Raw genomic sequence first — 16172 nt, forward strand, 5'->3', positions numbered from 1 at the left:
CAGAATTTGTTGGACATTATTTTCGCAGGTAGAGCTTTCGACACTTTTGTGCTGCTAAATATACTACAGCAGCACAACTCTATGTCAGCAAAGTTTCACCCCTATAAAAAATGTCAAGCATGATTTGTTGGACATTGTTGGACCAATCTGACAATTTATTGGACATTATTTTCGAAGGGAGAGCTTTTTTCAATGTTGTCCTGCCAACAGCACAACTTTATGTCAGCAAAGTTTCACCCCTATAAAAAATGTCAAGCGTGATTTGTTGAACATTGTTGGATCAATATGACAATTTGTTGGACATTATTTTGGCAGGTAGAGCTTTTTCAAAGTTTCACCCCTATAAAAAATGTCAAGCATGATTTGATGGACATTGTTGGACCTATCTGACTGTTTGTGTTTTGAATATTCAAAGCTTAAGAATATCTCTTACTATAAGTTCAATAGGTAGCATAATTTAAACTGCTGAATTCCAACAGAAGACATAGAATACATTATATTTACGTTTAATTTAAACTAACTTTCATTGTAATGCAATTGAAATGTATGATACTTTGTTTAATATTAAAGTTAAGTTTTGTTTTAAATAGTCTATTTAGTTTTTGTTTAAATGTTTAATTTTGTCCAGGGTACCTATATAATACTAAACCAATAAATCAGCTTATCGACATTATGTTTAATAACTATATGTTATAAGTACTGTTTCTAACATATGGAAATGATTCCAATTATTATTATATTATTATGAAGTTTATAGTACCACAGTTCGCAAACGATTCAATTCGTGCTCCTATTAAAAATGATAATACCCTTTTGTAAATTTTAGTTTTATTTTTAATATTCCGTGTATTCAAATTATACGAACTCAATCACAAATATAATTTTGAAAATACTAAATAGGTTAACGCTAACTGAAATTTATAATGAAAATAAATTTATTTTTTAAATGAACGTGCATTTAAATTACACATCTAAAATTACAGGTTAAAACTCACATAGAAGTGTATGGTTAGGTTTTTTACCTAAGGTTTTTAGTTACATTTTATAGTAAGGTAGACATTGTGGTGGATTTAGGGGGTGGGGTTCTTGCGAGCAGAAGCACCCTTCGTTCCGCTTAATATTATTATTAAAATGTTTTTTTGTTATTATTATTGTATATAACTTAGGTATAACATATAACATAGAGTTAAACATTTTAATTCTAGACTACTACTCAAAAAAAGGTTAATTTTTATTTTAAACCCGAAATTTTATTTTATATGAAAGTATTTTCTTTCAACCTATCTTTTTTTTTTATTTAGTTAATATTATTTATATAAACTATTATTTTTTAATCAAATTATATTTTTTATTTAAACTTAGGTTTATTTATTCGACTAATATTTTTAGAATAATAATACAAACACAATATTCGATTTAGATTTTTTTTTTTACAATCGCGGATTTCTGTTTTTCAACTTAGTTTTAAATATTCAACGTGAACTTTTTTATTTAATTCAAATTGCATAAAAATATAGATTGATTAAAGATATCTGAATTCATGAACAGGTATGCTTCATGAATCTTACTCTGTATTACATACTGTAATCTTAATGCGTCTATTATAGCGAGAAAATCTGATTATATCACTTTTTTTCAAAGCAACACTCGATATGGTGGATGAAGTATTAAATTATCAAATTATAGTATATTTATTTATTCATTTAAACTGTCAAAAGCCCAGTAACATTTTAACAGAATTTAACAAATAGAAAGAAAAAGTGCACTGATTCAGATCAATAGATATTAAATACACAAAAATAGTGAATAATTAATAAAGATGAATAATAAACAGTAATTAAAGATAAAAAATTCACATTTAATAATTATTAATATAATTAGAAAAATACTCGATATAGTTAAAATTTAATAAATTGACCTGAGTATCATTAGCTAATCTCATAATTTTATTAATAGGGGCATTTAATAAGTAATTAGTTATATACATAATAATTGATAAATTGACTAGTTGCAATGCAATATGACAATTATAATAGGAACTTTGTCAGTAGAATATATTATATACTAATTAGTAATTATAATGTATAGTATATACGATTACAATATTATATTATTATACTAAACACGTAGCTCAGACAGTAGCATGTACATAATTTCTGTATGAGGAGGGAGGCAGGTCAGATCTAAGATAAAACCTAACTTATTATCTATTATTTATTCAAACGATGAACTAGTGAGTTATGTTATTAATTTGGAAACGTTAAAAATATATAATATATCTGAAGATTTTAGAAACCACAGTAAATAAATAATAGGTATTTAAAAAATATTATTACAAATATGTTGGCGTAGTCACAAACTTCCAATTTATACTGTACAATATACATTGTGTTAGTAAGAATATATTATATAGGTATATAAAATATAAATATTGTACTTATTACAACATACTTAAATATTATATTGTTGCGTATGTGTACCTAAATAAGTAATATTAACTACTTATTGAAAAATCTAATTAACATATAATATTATAGTGCTTACACTAAATCTATATTTTTTCGACTTTTAACTATAATAGCAAGTATATCCTTGTTTTATATAAGTATATAACATGTAATTGCTTAATCTTATTATCTTAACTTTTCATAAATATATACACATATATGTATATAAATATATACATGTATATACATTTAAAAATAATTATCTATTGAAAAACATCATTAAAGTACTCATTAATGTCATTAATAGTGTATAATATAAATTATAAGACATGTATAATTATGTGTAAAAAGAAAATGTAATATATAGTCCAATGAATACTGAAAATAATGACTATTTATTAATGATAAGAGAATTTAAGACTTATTATAATATTATATAATATCTATAATGCATTACACGTACCTAACTGACATATTTTAAGTGTTTAACTGTTTTAAAATGTTTTTGAAAATTATAGTATTATATCTAGAAATACCTATGAATATTTTGTAATCATTTTAATTTTATTTCGCCATAGGTAGTTTAGTAGGTATACCTACCTAAAGCTAAATATGTAACAGATAAACAGGAAAATTAGCCATTTTTTACAATGTCATGATAAATCCTTTCTTAACATGTTACCAAAAAAATAAATTAATCAATAGCTTAGCAAGTAAAGGTAATTAACTGTTCTACCATTAAATAGGTATCGAGCGTACACCTCGACATTAAGTACCTAAAGTTACTGTAATGGATGTATTAAAATTGATTTAGATGATAAATTATCATCATATTATACCATAGATAATATATAATCTATGTATGACACTCATATTATACCCTTAGTCTAATAATCAGCTTATATTACCTACTAAGCATATTTTATTATTGATTATTATAAAATTGTATTTTACTTTTAGTAATATTTGTTAGTATATTTAGCACTAGTATATTTTTAACGTGGTTAAAAAAGTTAAAACACTTACTCTCTAAATCTTCCGGACATCTATGAGAGATGTATTTTCTTTATTCGAAGTCATAAACGTAACAATTGTATGTATATTTTGTATACCTACCTGATCTGCCCAAGAATCCAATGAAAGCCATTTATAAATAAAATTTGTTTAACTCCTTCCGTAGTCAATCACAAGATCTCAATTTGACCACTCTTTAAAATGCAAATATCAAAAAATCTTTTCTTATTGCTCATTAGAGAAATCAATATTCTAAATTTCAAGTTTGTACCTTTCGTGATTTTCGAGCGATGAATAAGCGAATGGTATTTAGTTTATAATATATTATACATCATATATACGAGTATAATAAAATACTGTACGAGTGCATTAAACAAAGTAGAATTTTATCAATTTTTTACCACTCAAAATGTTATGTGACCCTTATTAATATTGTAAGAAATTGATAATTGTTGAAATTGCATGTTATTATTTTTTACCATTGCAGTATGTGTCTACATGGCGCCTATGAATTTATAACAACTCCTAAAGTCCGTATAATTTATTTAAATTTATTAAGCTTGTACCGTGATATTTTTTTTATTAATTTATTTTATTCGTGCGTGTGTTATGCAAACCGGTAAACCACGGATATTGAACGCTATATGACAAAATAACGTCGTCTAAACATAATATCATATTTATTATTGTACGCTGGAACAGGAATGGAATACGTATAATCATAAATATTTACAATCCAACCTATTGGTGGGAAATAATATAGTATAACTACGACGTATCACAGGTGTAAATATTATTATTATGTGTATCGCTTCTGCATTTCTGCCAAGGCGCGATCGCCGTTTCGCACGTGGTGGGGTCGCGGCTTCTGTTTTTGCGTATAAATAAACTTCTTGAGCCGTCCGTCGGTTATACGCTGTTTATGCCAAAGGGTCGCACACGTGTGTATTAATCGTTTTTAAATCTTTGCAGTGTTTCCGTTCTTATTCAAAAAACGTCGCGATGAATCACGTGGTAAGTGAACCAATTTATTAGACGTATATTATTCTGTTATTATACATATCATTATTATTGTTGTTGTTATAATTTATTAATAGTCATTATATTTACCTTCTGTTGGGTCGGAACATACGTCGGTAGATGAGAAAAAATGGTTTATTTACTATAATTGACACGATGAGTTATTATAGCTACGAGAATTCGTTATATATATTTATTTTATTAACAGACAAGAGACAACAGTTACACACTTATAATGGTATCATAACAATCAATAATAGTGTGGAAATATTAAACAAACAAAATAATAGTAGTACCGGCTTAATTATCTGTATATACAAAATGTAACAGAAGACCCGAAAAAAAAATTAAGCTAGTTAAACGTATGACAAAAATTGTTATTATTATAATCATATAATACTTACTCGTCAAAGTAACTAATTTAAGAAATATACAATGTCAGAAACTCTCAAAAATCATATTATTCAAAAAGTTATTACGTTCCAAATTAATTTAACCAAAAAAATTCTAAAAAATAAACTGTATGACTTAGACAAATCTTTTTACCATCAAAATTATTCTTATCAGATTCTCAAATTGGCTATTTTGAATTTGACTACAAAATTTTAATCGAACTTTAATTTTTTTATTCTCAGTACTACAAAATAAACATAAAAAAAAAAAATTATACATGTAGCGCTAGGGTCTTTTAATGAAAAACAGACAAAAATAAATATTAATTTGAACAAAAGTTATTCCAAAAATCAGTTCTATTTATCACACCTTGCATACATATTTTGAACATTATAGTGATAAATTGGAACATTGTTGGTTATATTTATTACGCAAAATATATAATATTCTATTAAAGCCAAAAAAAAGTAGTTATTTAAAGAATGGTAACCTATTTTGGTAAACTTAACTTTATTCAAAAATTCTCACAGTACTGCATTTACTATGTCTATATATTAAATAAGTTATAAGAGTATAAAAATTTTAAAATTCACTTACTAAAAGTATATATTACTATGGAAATATGATTGACTTTTTTAGTAGTACATTTTACTTGAATTATTATCTCGGTGTTAAAAATAAAATAAGGAAATAGTTATTTTACAAAACCGACAAAGCATTTTGCTGAAATCCATCAATATAATAAACATAATAAGAGAACTTCGTTAGTCATATGACTTTTTAAGTTACAAAATGTTGATATTTATCGTTTCAATAAACATTAATGTTAGATATCATAGAAGTCCAAAATAACTGCTTCTGACATATTACACAAATTTAAAATTACAACATTGTAACCCAATGGGCCTATGTCGCAGAGGGTATATTTCGTTTTAATAATAAAAAAAAAAAAAAAAAATTACAACAACAAAATATTATTTCAACAAGAATTATTAAAATCAACTGAATCAATTTCACTAAATTATTTTTAAGGTATTAAATAAAACCTATAAACTATAAGAATGTTCTCCATAAATAATGCATTGTTTTATGTATCTTATATTAATCTATTTATTTCATTACTGATTTAGTTAATATAAATGTATTATTAAATAATACAATTTTAAAAACTTGGGTATTATTTTAATTATAAATTTAATATTATCTTTCAAAGAAATCCTTTATGATAACAATTTATATGGAGACTCAGGGTAAAATATATTGCATAATATAATATTATAATACATATAACTAACAGAAATAATGAAGTAAAATAAAAATTACATATTTTTATAATGCATAATTACTTTTACGCTCTCAGTTTACACGATCATTGTCTTGTAGAACAATGTAAATAATATTATCTATGGATCTGAGAGAAAAAAAAACCAGTTTTCATGTCAACAGTAGCTAGGTCGTTATTAATTTATTAAAGATGTACTATTACTACTTTATTGTTAAATTAAAACACGTCAATCAAAATACTATTTTTAATTACAATTTTATGATTAATTTATTGTGCATGCAATGCATGATGACCCACCATAATAACGTCATTTCACTATATTTTATTTTGAATTTTTGCATAATATCTTAAAAACTGTGTTAATTTATATGGTGTTAACCAATTAAAAATCAGCTATTATTTTGTAAATAAAAAGGGTTTATAATAATTTAATTAATTTATAGTGGAATATTTATAGTAAAACGTATAGTAAATTACTTCTGTACATATTTCGTATCATATCACATACCTAGGTATACAACCATTTTTTTTTTAATTTAATAAATACGCCTCAACTACCGAAGTTATTGGCGTTTTACAACACTTTTTCTAAAAGTTTCAAAGTTCCTTTTTTAAAATTATAATTCGATTAAATAGAATAAATACATATTTATGCACATATTATATACATATATACTTTTTTTCATTTTTAACCGACGACGCCGCGGGAACTGCTTTTGCATTGCTTCTGCGGTGCATATAAATATATATACTATATGATGATTTTAAAATAAGTGGTTTTTTATTACTGTTTGTTATATTTATTTTGAAATAAAAAAAAGGTTAAAATGAGTTACTAAACTTATTAGTTATTACTTATTGTTATTATTAAATATATTATGTGATAAGAATAATCAAGAGCTATGTTTTTCTGGGGTGGATTGACGATAATGGCTAATACCTAATAGTGCATCATCACATTGAGTATAAACGACAGAACGCAGAGTATGAAGAAATGTCTGCATAAAAAAATAATAGATTAGGGATGTTATTTTAAATATGACTTTTTTAAGCAAGAATACTTACTTGAATAAAATATTACTTTATAGTAGCTAAAAATAATCATTTCTATCGGCTTTATTTTACGTATATTTTTATATTGTTACGTTAAACACATCTTGTGTTATAAAATTACCCATAATACGTGTATTATTTACCAGACAAATTATTCTTGTTTATACTTATATAATATTATGTTTTAAACTTACCGTAGAAGATGTACAATTATTTTGTTGTAATAAACATATTCATTTAATTGTTTAAATGTATAGTTATACACATTATACAATACGCATACAAATATTTTTCACCAAGTATACTATTTTGGTCCGTGGAAAACGTTACACCATATATCATATTATATTATTATTATTATCTTCATCATCATTATCATTATTAATATTAAGCGTGTACGCATAAATGAGGAATCTGTTGCGTGCGCCTACATTTAATGTCCAAACTCAATACTACGTGATTCTTTGTCGCGATTTTAATGTATAGGTACATAATTCGGGTGTGAAACTTGGTCTGTGTCCAAGAAGGCGAGAAGCGTTTGCATATTACGATTCGGTCATCATGAAATCGGTTATACAACGTCAATTTAGATTAGTATTCATCGCCAGAATAGCACTGACTTTTACTACGAAAATTCCATACGGTTTCATTTCTCTAAATTATATTATACCTAATAATAATATTATATCGGTCTTGCACATATATTAAAGGTATATGAGTCAATATTTTTTTTCAGACACACGATTGTACATAATATTATAGAAATTTCCAACACATAATTTTGTTATATTATCAAACTCTAGACCACATACAAGATATATACATATACAACATTATGTATATATTTTAATATGGCGTGACGGTGTGACGGTGTCTATAATAGTATTTTGCATAAACAAATGTTATATAACACGTTCTATGCCTGTTTGGGACTGAAATGTTTACCTAGGTCAATGCCATTTATCAAACAATATCGATTTTTGCACGAATACTAATATAATAAAATGTAATAATAGTTGAATTTTAAAATAAAAATGATGTATTATGTAATTGACTAAATCTGATTAAATATACTGATATTTTATCCGCCTTCCTGAGATATTTTAAAGTAACTATATAAAAATACATAACATTATATTATTATAAAATTATAGTTCGTTTAAATTATATACTTAACTATTAATCAATATTGGAATCTTACACAAAACGGCAAGCCGAAAAAATCGGCTTAAAATAACTGCATCATAAATTGTATTTTCTTTTAATAAAAGTCTACATATTTTGACATTTGACTATGTATGATATACATAGGGTAAGCATATAAAGATGTATTATAAAGAAGTTTAAATAATATTTAAAATATTTTGAAACATTAAAATAAAAAAATACCATATTATATAAAGCTCAATTGAAGACAAACGATTTAGGCATCCGGTGTCAATATAATTTGGTCCACAAAAATAATATCTGCAGGAATAAAATTTGATTATTATTTTTAAGAAAATTTTCGTCATAAATTATATTATACTACTATATGAAATAAAATAAAAAATAGGAGTCCAATGCCACCTGTAGGATATTTTATTCTTTCAAATAAAATATATTTATCAAAACCCGATAATTCTACAAGACCTTAGAATTTTTTTTGTGAAGTAATTTTTCTTGATCTAATTCCATATCAATCCCACCATCTAAAAATATATTTGACATTAGATTAGTAAAAAAGTATTAACATTAAGGTGGCAAATAAAATATTAAATATAATATCCAAATTTTTAAGAACTGTGAAAAGTTTTTAAAAAACAGCACTGGGACCTTTAAGGGTCCTAAGGTTACAAGTTACAACAGAAGACAATATATATTTAATTTACTTGTTAAAGTGCTATTTATTGTCAAAACCAAATACATATTTTTGTCATAACGATTTGTTAAAACGTTACTCCTTAAAATCCAGAGAAGTCGCTTTGCTATATATTGTAGAACTTCATAATAATTTAAGTGTTATAATTGTGATGAAATTAAAAAAAAAAATCTAAGGCTATTAGAGATGGCGTGGTGACAATATTAATCTATAATTAGTATTCTGTAATGTGATAACTTGTGTATTTTATATTTTTCTAATATTTTTGTTTTCGAATAAAATACTTATAACTTTTTTTCTTTTTGACGGTTCTTCCTTGTATTTATGTATTTATAAATGTATAAAGTAGTTAGTAACAAAAGGTTGAATCAGCCTGTCGTAGGTTTTGGCTATTAAGTAGATTTGATGAATTTGAATTTAATAATAGTAACTTATGTGGAACCTTAGGTTATACAATTATAAGTAGGGATGAGAACTTATAGGAGCTAAAATAGACAAAATATGCATGCAAATATGCAAGGAAAAATTATGATGTATGCATCAAAATTTGAAAATATATTATAATAGGTATGCAATTTTTATAAATAAAAAAACATGTTTACAATAAATTAATATAAATAATATTTTGTTAAATTTGATTCTATTAAAATAAAAATAATTTTTAACTGAGTGATAAAATATTAATACTAGGTATAAATATGAGATAATAAATGATTGGTAGGTGTATTGATTATATATTGATAGTCAGGTGATTAATCTAAAAAAATAAAAATACAATTTTTAACCTAACCTAACCTAACCTGTAAATTTGTTGCATTGAACCACCAAAGTTTTTTAATATTTTCGACATCCAATCTCCGACGATTATCCGAAAGAATATTTTTGTTATATGTAGAATGTTATTGATTATTGACTACAAACTTATGAAATTCCATAATATAATAAATGATACTAATCCTAAATTTACTTTTATATACTATTAAATGTTATTGGTTATTGACTACAAACTTATAAAATTCAATAAAATAATAAATAATTTTAATAAATATGCATTTTTATGCACAAAAAAACATCAACATGCAACTTTTAAGAAAACTACCAATATATGCAAAACTATGCAAAATTGAAATACCAAATTTCAATTCATTAGGTTATAGAACAGATTTTTAGCTCACCTAGCTATAGGAGATATAGAAAAAAATATGCAAATCCTATAACTTTTCATCCCTAATTATAAGTATTTAAACATAAGTAATTTAAAATTGAGTATTTATGCTAAATTTTTTGCTACAAAATAATTTTATGTGTTTTTTCAAGCTTTAAAAAATGTATAAATATAAAATTATATAATCAAATGCTTAATTTTCTTATACATAATATGTATTATTTTGGGCTTAATCTCGTTTTTTTTCATTTTCGTATAGGTATATTAGTTTGTTCTATAGACGGCGTATCGTATAGGCAATTCAAGTACAGTTTTGTTGTACTCGCGTTTATTTTAAGGATTTAAGAGGACGCCAAACCCGCATGTGTTGTCTCCGTCGTACAAGTGCGTAGCATAGCAAATTTTACGCTCAGCAGATCACGTTTATCTCCGTTATTTTAAAATTTAGAGTGAATTGACCTATTATAAAAATTAAAGGCAAGATTATTACCGAGTGCATCTCATAGGCTTTTTATTATATTTTAATTTTAAGCCGAGTTATGAGTATTTTTAGATATAAAAATTATTTACAATTTTAAAATACTCATTACTCGCTTTAAAATTAAAATATAATAAAAATCCTATGAGATGCACTCGATAATAATCTTGCCTTTAATTTTTATAATAGGTCAATTCACTCTAAATTTTAAAATAACGGAGATAAACGTGATCTGCTGAGCGTAAAATTTGCTATGCTACGCACTTGTACGACGAAGACAACACATGCGGGTGTGGCGTCCTCTTAACTATATTATAATATTTTATTTAATAATACATCATTATATTTATGAAATATTCACTTTTGAATCGTCTTCAGATGGCTGTGATGTTAGCCGCCTCGGTGACGTTGGCCACGTGCACCACCGTGTCATCGATCGACAAGTCTCGGACCAGTGAAAACGACCACAAGGCAGATGGCAAGCAGAAACGCGGCACGTGGGGCCTAGGATATGGCGGTGGTAATGGATTCTACGACGAAGGATTGAGCTATGGCACTCTCGGTGGTTACGGGTTGGGCAGCGCCATCGGGAGTGGTTACGGAGGTTACAGTTACGGGGGTTTTGGTTATGCACCGCGCCACTACCCTACTCACGTGCACACGGCCACGACAATTACCAAGAGCGTTCCGGTACCGCAACCATACCCGGTGACCGTCGAGAAGCATGTTCCTTACCCGGTGGCCGCTCCGTACCCGGTTGAGGTTCCCAGACCGTACCCGGTGGCCGTGCCCAAGCCGTACCCAGTGTCCGTAGATAGGCCGTACCCCGTGCACGTGGACAGGCCGTACCCGGTACCGGTGCCCCATCCAGTCGCCGTGCCAGTGGTCAAGCACGTGGGCGTCCCGGTGCCGCACCCGTACCCAGTTGAGGTCCGCCGGCCGTATCCCGCGTTGCCACTTCCCTATCACAAGCCCCTGTACTCAGACCATGACTTGTGGTGAACAGAGCAGCCCAGCGACTTGAGCATCGTTCGTTGTATATGTCAGTATAAAATTATATTCATACTACATTATTTCATATTTATCGTTTTTAAAATTGTTTACCGTTTTGAATAACAATATAAAATATTCTTAATTTCATATCTCATAGCAGAATATTATTTGGAATATTTCGATGTATCAAAATAAAATTTTAGACAAGAAGCTTATTGAATACAATATTATATAAGTATATAAATATTTAAATTTTTGACGACCGAAGTAGTTGACCAACATTTTTCGTAGTAACACTGTACCACTACACTCCGTTTATCTATACTTTAAATAATTTTAACTCATACAAAATTCTATTTTTTTGTATCAGAGTACTCTGAAAAGATGTTTGCCTTCAAATAATTGAAAAATGTATCTTTATAAAAAGAGTTAAGAAAGTCAAAAAAAATAATGACGATAAAAATAGTATTATAAATATAAGTATTATTCAAAACGTTGATAATTTTTGAGTATCATAGATCAATTGATAGACATATATTATTAACTATTTTTTTTCATTCACTTTTTTTATAGGAATATTCAATCTATGATTAATCTTTATGATTAAATATTATTATAATAGTACAAATAGGTAATTAAATACATTTAAAAAATGTAAGTAGGTGTGGATTCATTCTCGTATACACTTTTCACATGATTTATGCGGTAATCGTTATATTTTATGTTATTATCATTGTCACCGAGTTGGAGGTAACGATACCATACCTTATAACTATAAGTCGTATATTATCAAGTCACAAAATCACATTATTATAATAACCCATAGTATAATATAGATGATTCATTCAATGCAAGTCGGTCACCAAAGTGATCATTGGTATGATCATTGATGTGATCATGGATATACAGAACGTCTGTTCTGTATATTTTTAAAATGTAGTTACACGACATTGATGAGCTATACGTTTTTGTAAAATTAAATTGGGATTGCTATTAAGACGATTGATTGTGTCATTATCTCGACCATCGTGACGTCGGCCGCGAGTGATAGTCTGCGGTCATAATCAATGAAAACTATAATAACCATTGTGCCTGCATGTTATGCTCGTAATGTCTATGTGTTTAAGCACATTATAAACGGTTACGCTATCGTATAAAATACAATTACGAATGAATTATTTGGGATCAAATTTTTATAAGGAATATATTTGTGTAGGTACCGATTAGTTAAGTTTGTTATAGTTTCGTGCGAATGAATAAACGTGCCGAGTGATTTCAATGACAGTGATACGATATCACAACGACTCAACCAATTCATGCTGCACAATTTGACTTATTTGTGTATACCGAGAGAATTAGTTTAACAATAAGACGCTCAATAAAACTATTAACGTATTTACTAAATTTAAAACAATCAAGTTTGCTCTCTAAAAAAATTATGTTTTTTATCATTGTTTTACCTTTTTTAATTTTTACTTTTTTTTAATGGTAATATGCATGTTTATTAATTATTCCAAATCATGTATAATCTCAACATACTACGTATATGTTTCGTATCACCAAAAATACATTTTTTTTTCTAAAAATGTTATTTGTAATGACTTAAAATTTAAAATATTATGGAAAATAATGAGTGACTTATTTTAAATGGATTGCCTAGTATACTATTGCTACATACGAGTAAGTGGTAAAAAACGTATGAATAATAAAAACAAACTAAAATATTTTGCAGCCTACGCCATTTTAAACTACAACACGAGTACACGACTAACGATATATTCGACACGAATTTTGATATGGCATTATTCCAAATACATTGGCGAGTTCGAGTCCCGAATAATATAATAATATAAAAATTAATTAGTTGTGAAATAATAAGTACGGAATTTGTTATTTTAATAGGTAGATACTATTACTATCACGTCCGTAATAACACTTGGTGATGATGTAAATAATATATTATGATTCAACGTCCGCTGTAGTGTAAAAAATTCCCAGTACCGTTCCCTTCTTAGTGCGCGACATAAAGTAAGACGTAATCGTGCTGCAGTGCAGTACGAAAATGTAAATGTATTGCCAATATACATTACAATTTCGCAAAAAATTTTCATAACTTTGTCCCTCGCCACAGTCGCCACTCACTAGGACTTGAAATTGAAATAGCGAGTGTCAATTTTCATATTAGTTTTATTTTGAATAAATTTAGTTATATTTGAATAATTTAATTAAAATATATTATGTCGATCTAATTTTGATTTAATTGTGATCTGTTTATTATTTTATTTTTCGATTTGGACTGCAGTCCTCGTAAATATAGCTATACAAGTTTATGATGAGCCCTCTTCATAAGTTTTACTAAATATAAAATATGTTTAAAACACTACCTACTCGTTTATCGTTTATGTCCAGTGTATATATTCTTATATAGTCGTATATGTTATACGTCATCGCATATCCCGTTTGAAAATATTAACCAGATGCCCGGCTATCGTATAACAATCAATTTATGTTTTCTGTATTTCGTGTCTATGATGATTTATGTTATTTTATTTAGTGCACGATGTTTATATTATGTCTTATACTTTTCAGATACGCGTCTATACACAACGTCTACGGGATTGGCGTATTTGCCATGTACATAATTTGCCATTGGACTTAAATACGCATGTAGGTTCATATCGAGAACCACGTACAACTACTATTCATATTGAAATACGTCCTGTACACTTTTCTCATACACCGATAGTCTACTTTTACATCAGACGTCCGACTACGGCTGACTTTCAATGCACTCCACACATTTTCTTCCAGGATTTCTGTGTTTTTTTTCTATCAACAATACATAATATGCGTCTTAAGGTAAACGTGTAGTGTACCCATAATATTATTATATGTATAAGCAATACAAAAATATCGTTTTATCATCCAAATTTTTATATTATGCATTGTACGCAAATCTATGGTAATATATTATGTTATTAGTAAGTTATTAGTAATTAGTTATGTTATACAGTATAAAACACTGATACACTATATGTGAACAAAAAATCGAAATCATTTATTTTGTGACGAGCATTATTTCAAAATGTAAAACCATACCGATTATTATAATAATATTATTATTATCGTTTTTTACTATTATATTATGTTATTAATGTTTGAAGGATTTTTTCACATCTGTAATACATTTCTTTTATTTGTTATGTTAATTTATTATTCATGTGAACTGAGTACGTATTTTATTTAAATAAAACACACGTCCATTGCAACGATGCTAGTTAAAATGAATTATTACTTGGTTCTCGAATTGCAGCTTATAACTTAAACACTTGCACATTCTTTAACGAACTATCCAGAACAAAAATAACTCGTTTATGCTTTTGACTAAATATTTTTTTATTACAGCACTATATAATATTAAAGTTTACATAATTTCATCGGTTATCGCACATTACACAACTACGTTTTTCTACGAATTTCCTCTCTAGCCTCAATGTACAACAACGAATAAAATTATCATTTATTTTAATATGTGATTTGTTATTGTTTTTCTTGAAACGAGTAAAATAGCCAAAATAAATATATGATAATATTTTGAAGGATGAAAATACCATTAAAGTATTAAAGTTGTGATCGTGGCAAATGTAAAATTGACAATTTATTTGTATAATAGACATAAAATTCTCGGAACACATTAGGAAGGTATTGATGTGGTTTAAAAACGATGAGTTTTATTTTATGTAATATATACAGTTACATCATTCGAGTAAGATATTGAAAATTATATAAAAATTGTAAATGATCAAAACCAAAATGTCTAGAATTTATTGAATATTCAGTTTAAAAATGTATCAAATATTATAAAATATGTGGTAAAGTCTGATTAAAGATATACAAATCAATAATAATAAACACTAAAATAAAATATAAATTTTAGTTGTAGTTTAACGTAGAATTGAGAGAGCAGTATATTATTATTGATATTTATTTATTATATAATATAATATGCGATGACACTCAATTTAAATTAGTTGCACCGCTAGATCTATTAAATTCTAACATATTTTTCTGTTACCTACTTATCTATTGTTATTTCAATAAAACCATGATTATATGTTTATATAGGTCACTAACGAAACTAATTAACCGAACCAATTAACTTTGTAACTAAATTATTTAATGACTTATTTTAGATTCTAAAATCTGAATGGGGCGATGAATTTATTGGTTTTACTATGATGAATGTTTTTTTTTTAATTTTTTTTTTAGTGTCTGTGTACATAGTAAGTAGTTGAAATAATGCTTCGATTTTCAAGTTCAGTAGCTTTTTCTGATTGGAAAGTGAATCTAGTTGGTGCATTGGGAAGCTTAAAATTAAAAATTCCTATTATAGTAGTATAAAAATGTTAAAGTAAAAATGTTTAAAAATTTAATATAAGGCTCTTGATATATTGTTACAATAG

The 16172-nt window shown here is 26.8% G+C and overlaps 1 protein-coding gene across 1 annotated transcript; it reads left to right on the top strand.

Moving 5' to 3' along the window:
- The first annotated feature begins 4327 nt into the window (after positions 1-4327).
- Positions 4328-15245, top strand: LOC107170939 (uncharacterized). Its single transcript, XM_089220910.1, has 3 exons — positions 4328-4475; positions 11095-11758; positions 14299-15245. The coding sequence occupies exons 1-2, from the start codon at positions 4464-4466 to the stop codon at positions 11716-11718; spliced, it is 636 nt and encodes a 211-aa protein (XP_089077036.1). The 5' UTR covers positions 4328-4463; the 3' UTR covers positions 11719-11758; positions 14299-15245.
- The last annotated feature ends 927 nt before the right edge of the window (positions 15246-16172 follow it).

The sequence above is a fragment of the Diuraphis noxia genome, unplaced genomic scaffold, assembly GCF_037042655.1.
Source record: "Diuraphis noxia isolate RWA-SAM2 unplaced genomic scaffold, SU_Dnox_SAM2 contig0002, whole genome shotgun sequence".
NCBI lineage: Eukaryota > Metazoa > Arthropoda > Insecta > Hemiptera > Aphididae > Diuraphis > Diuraphis noxia.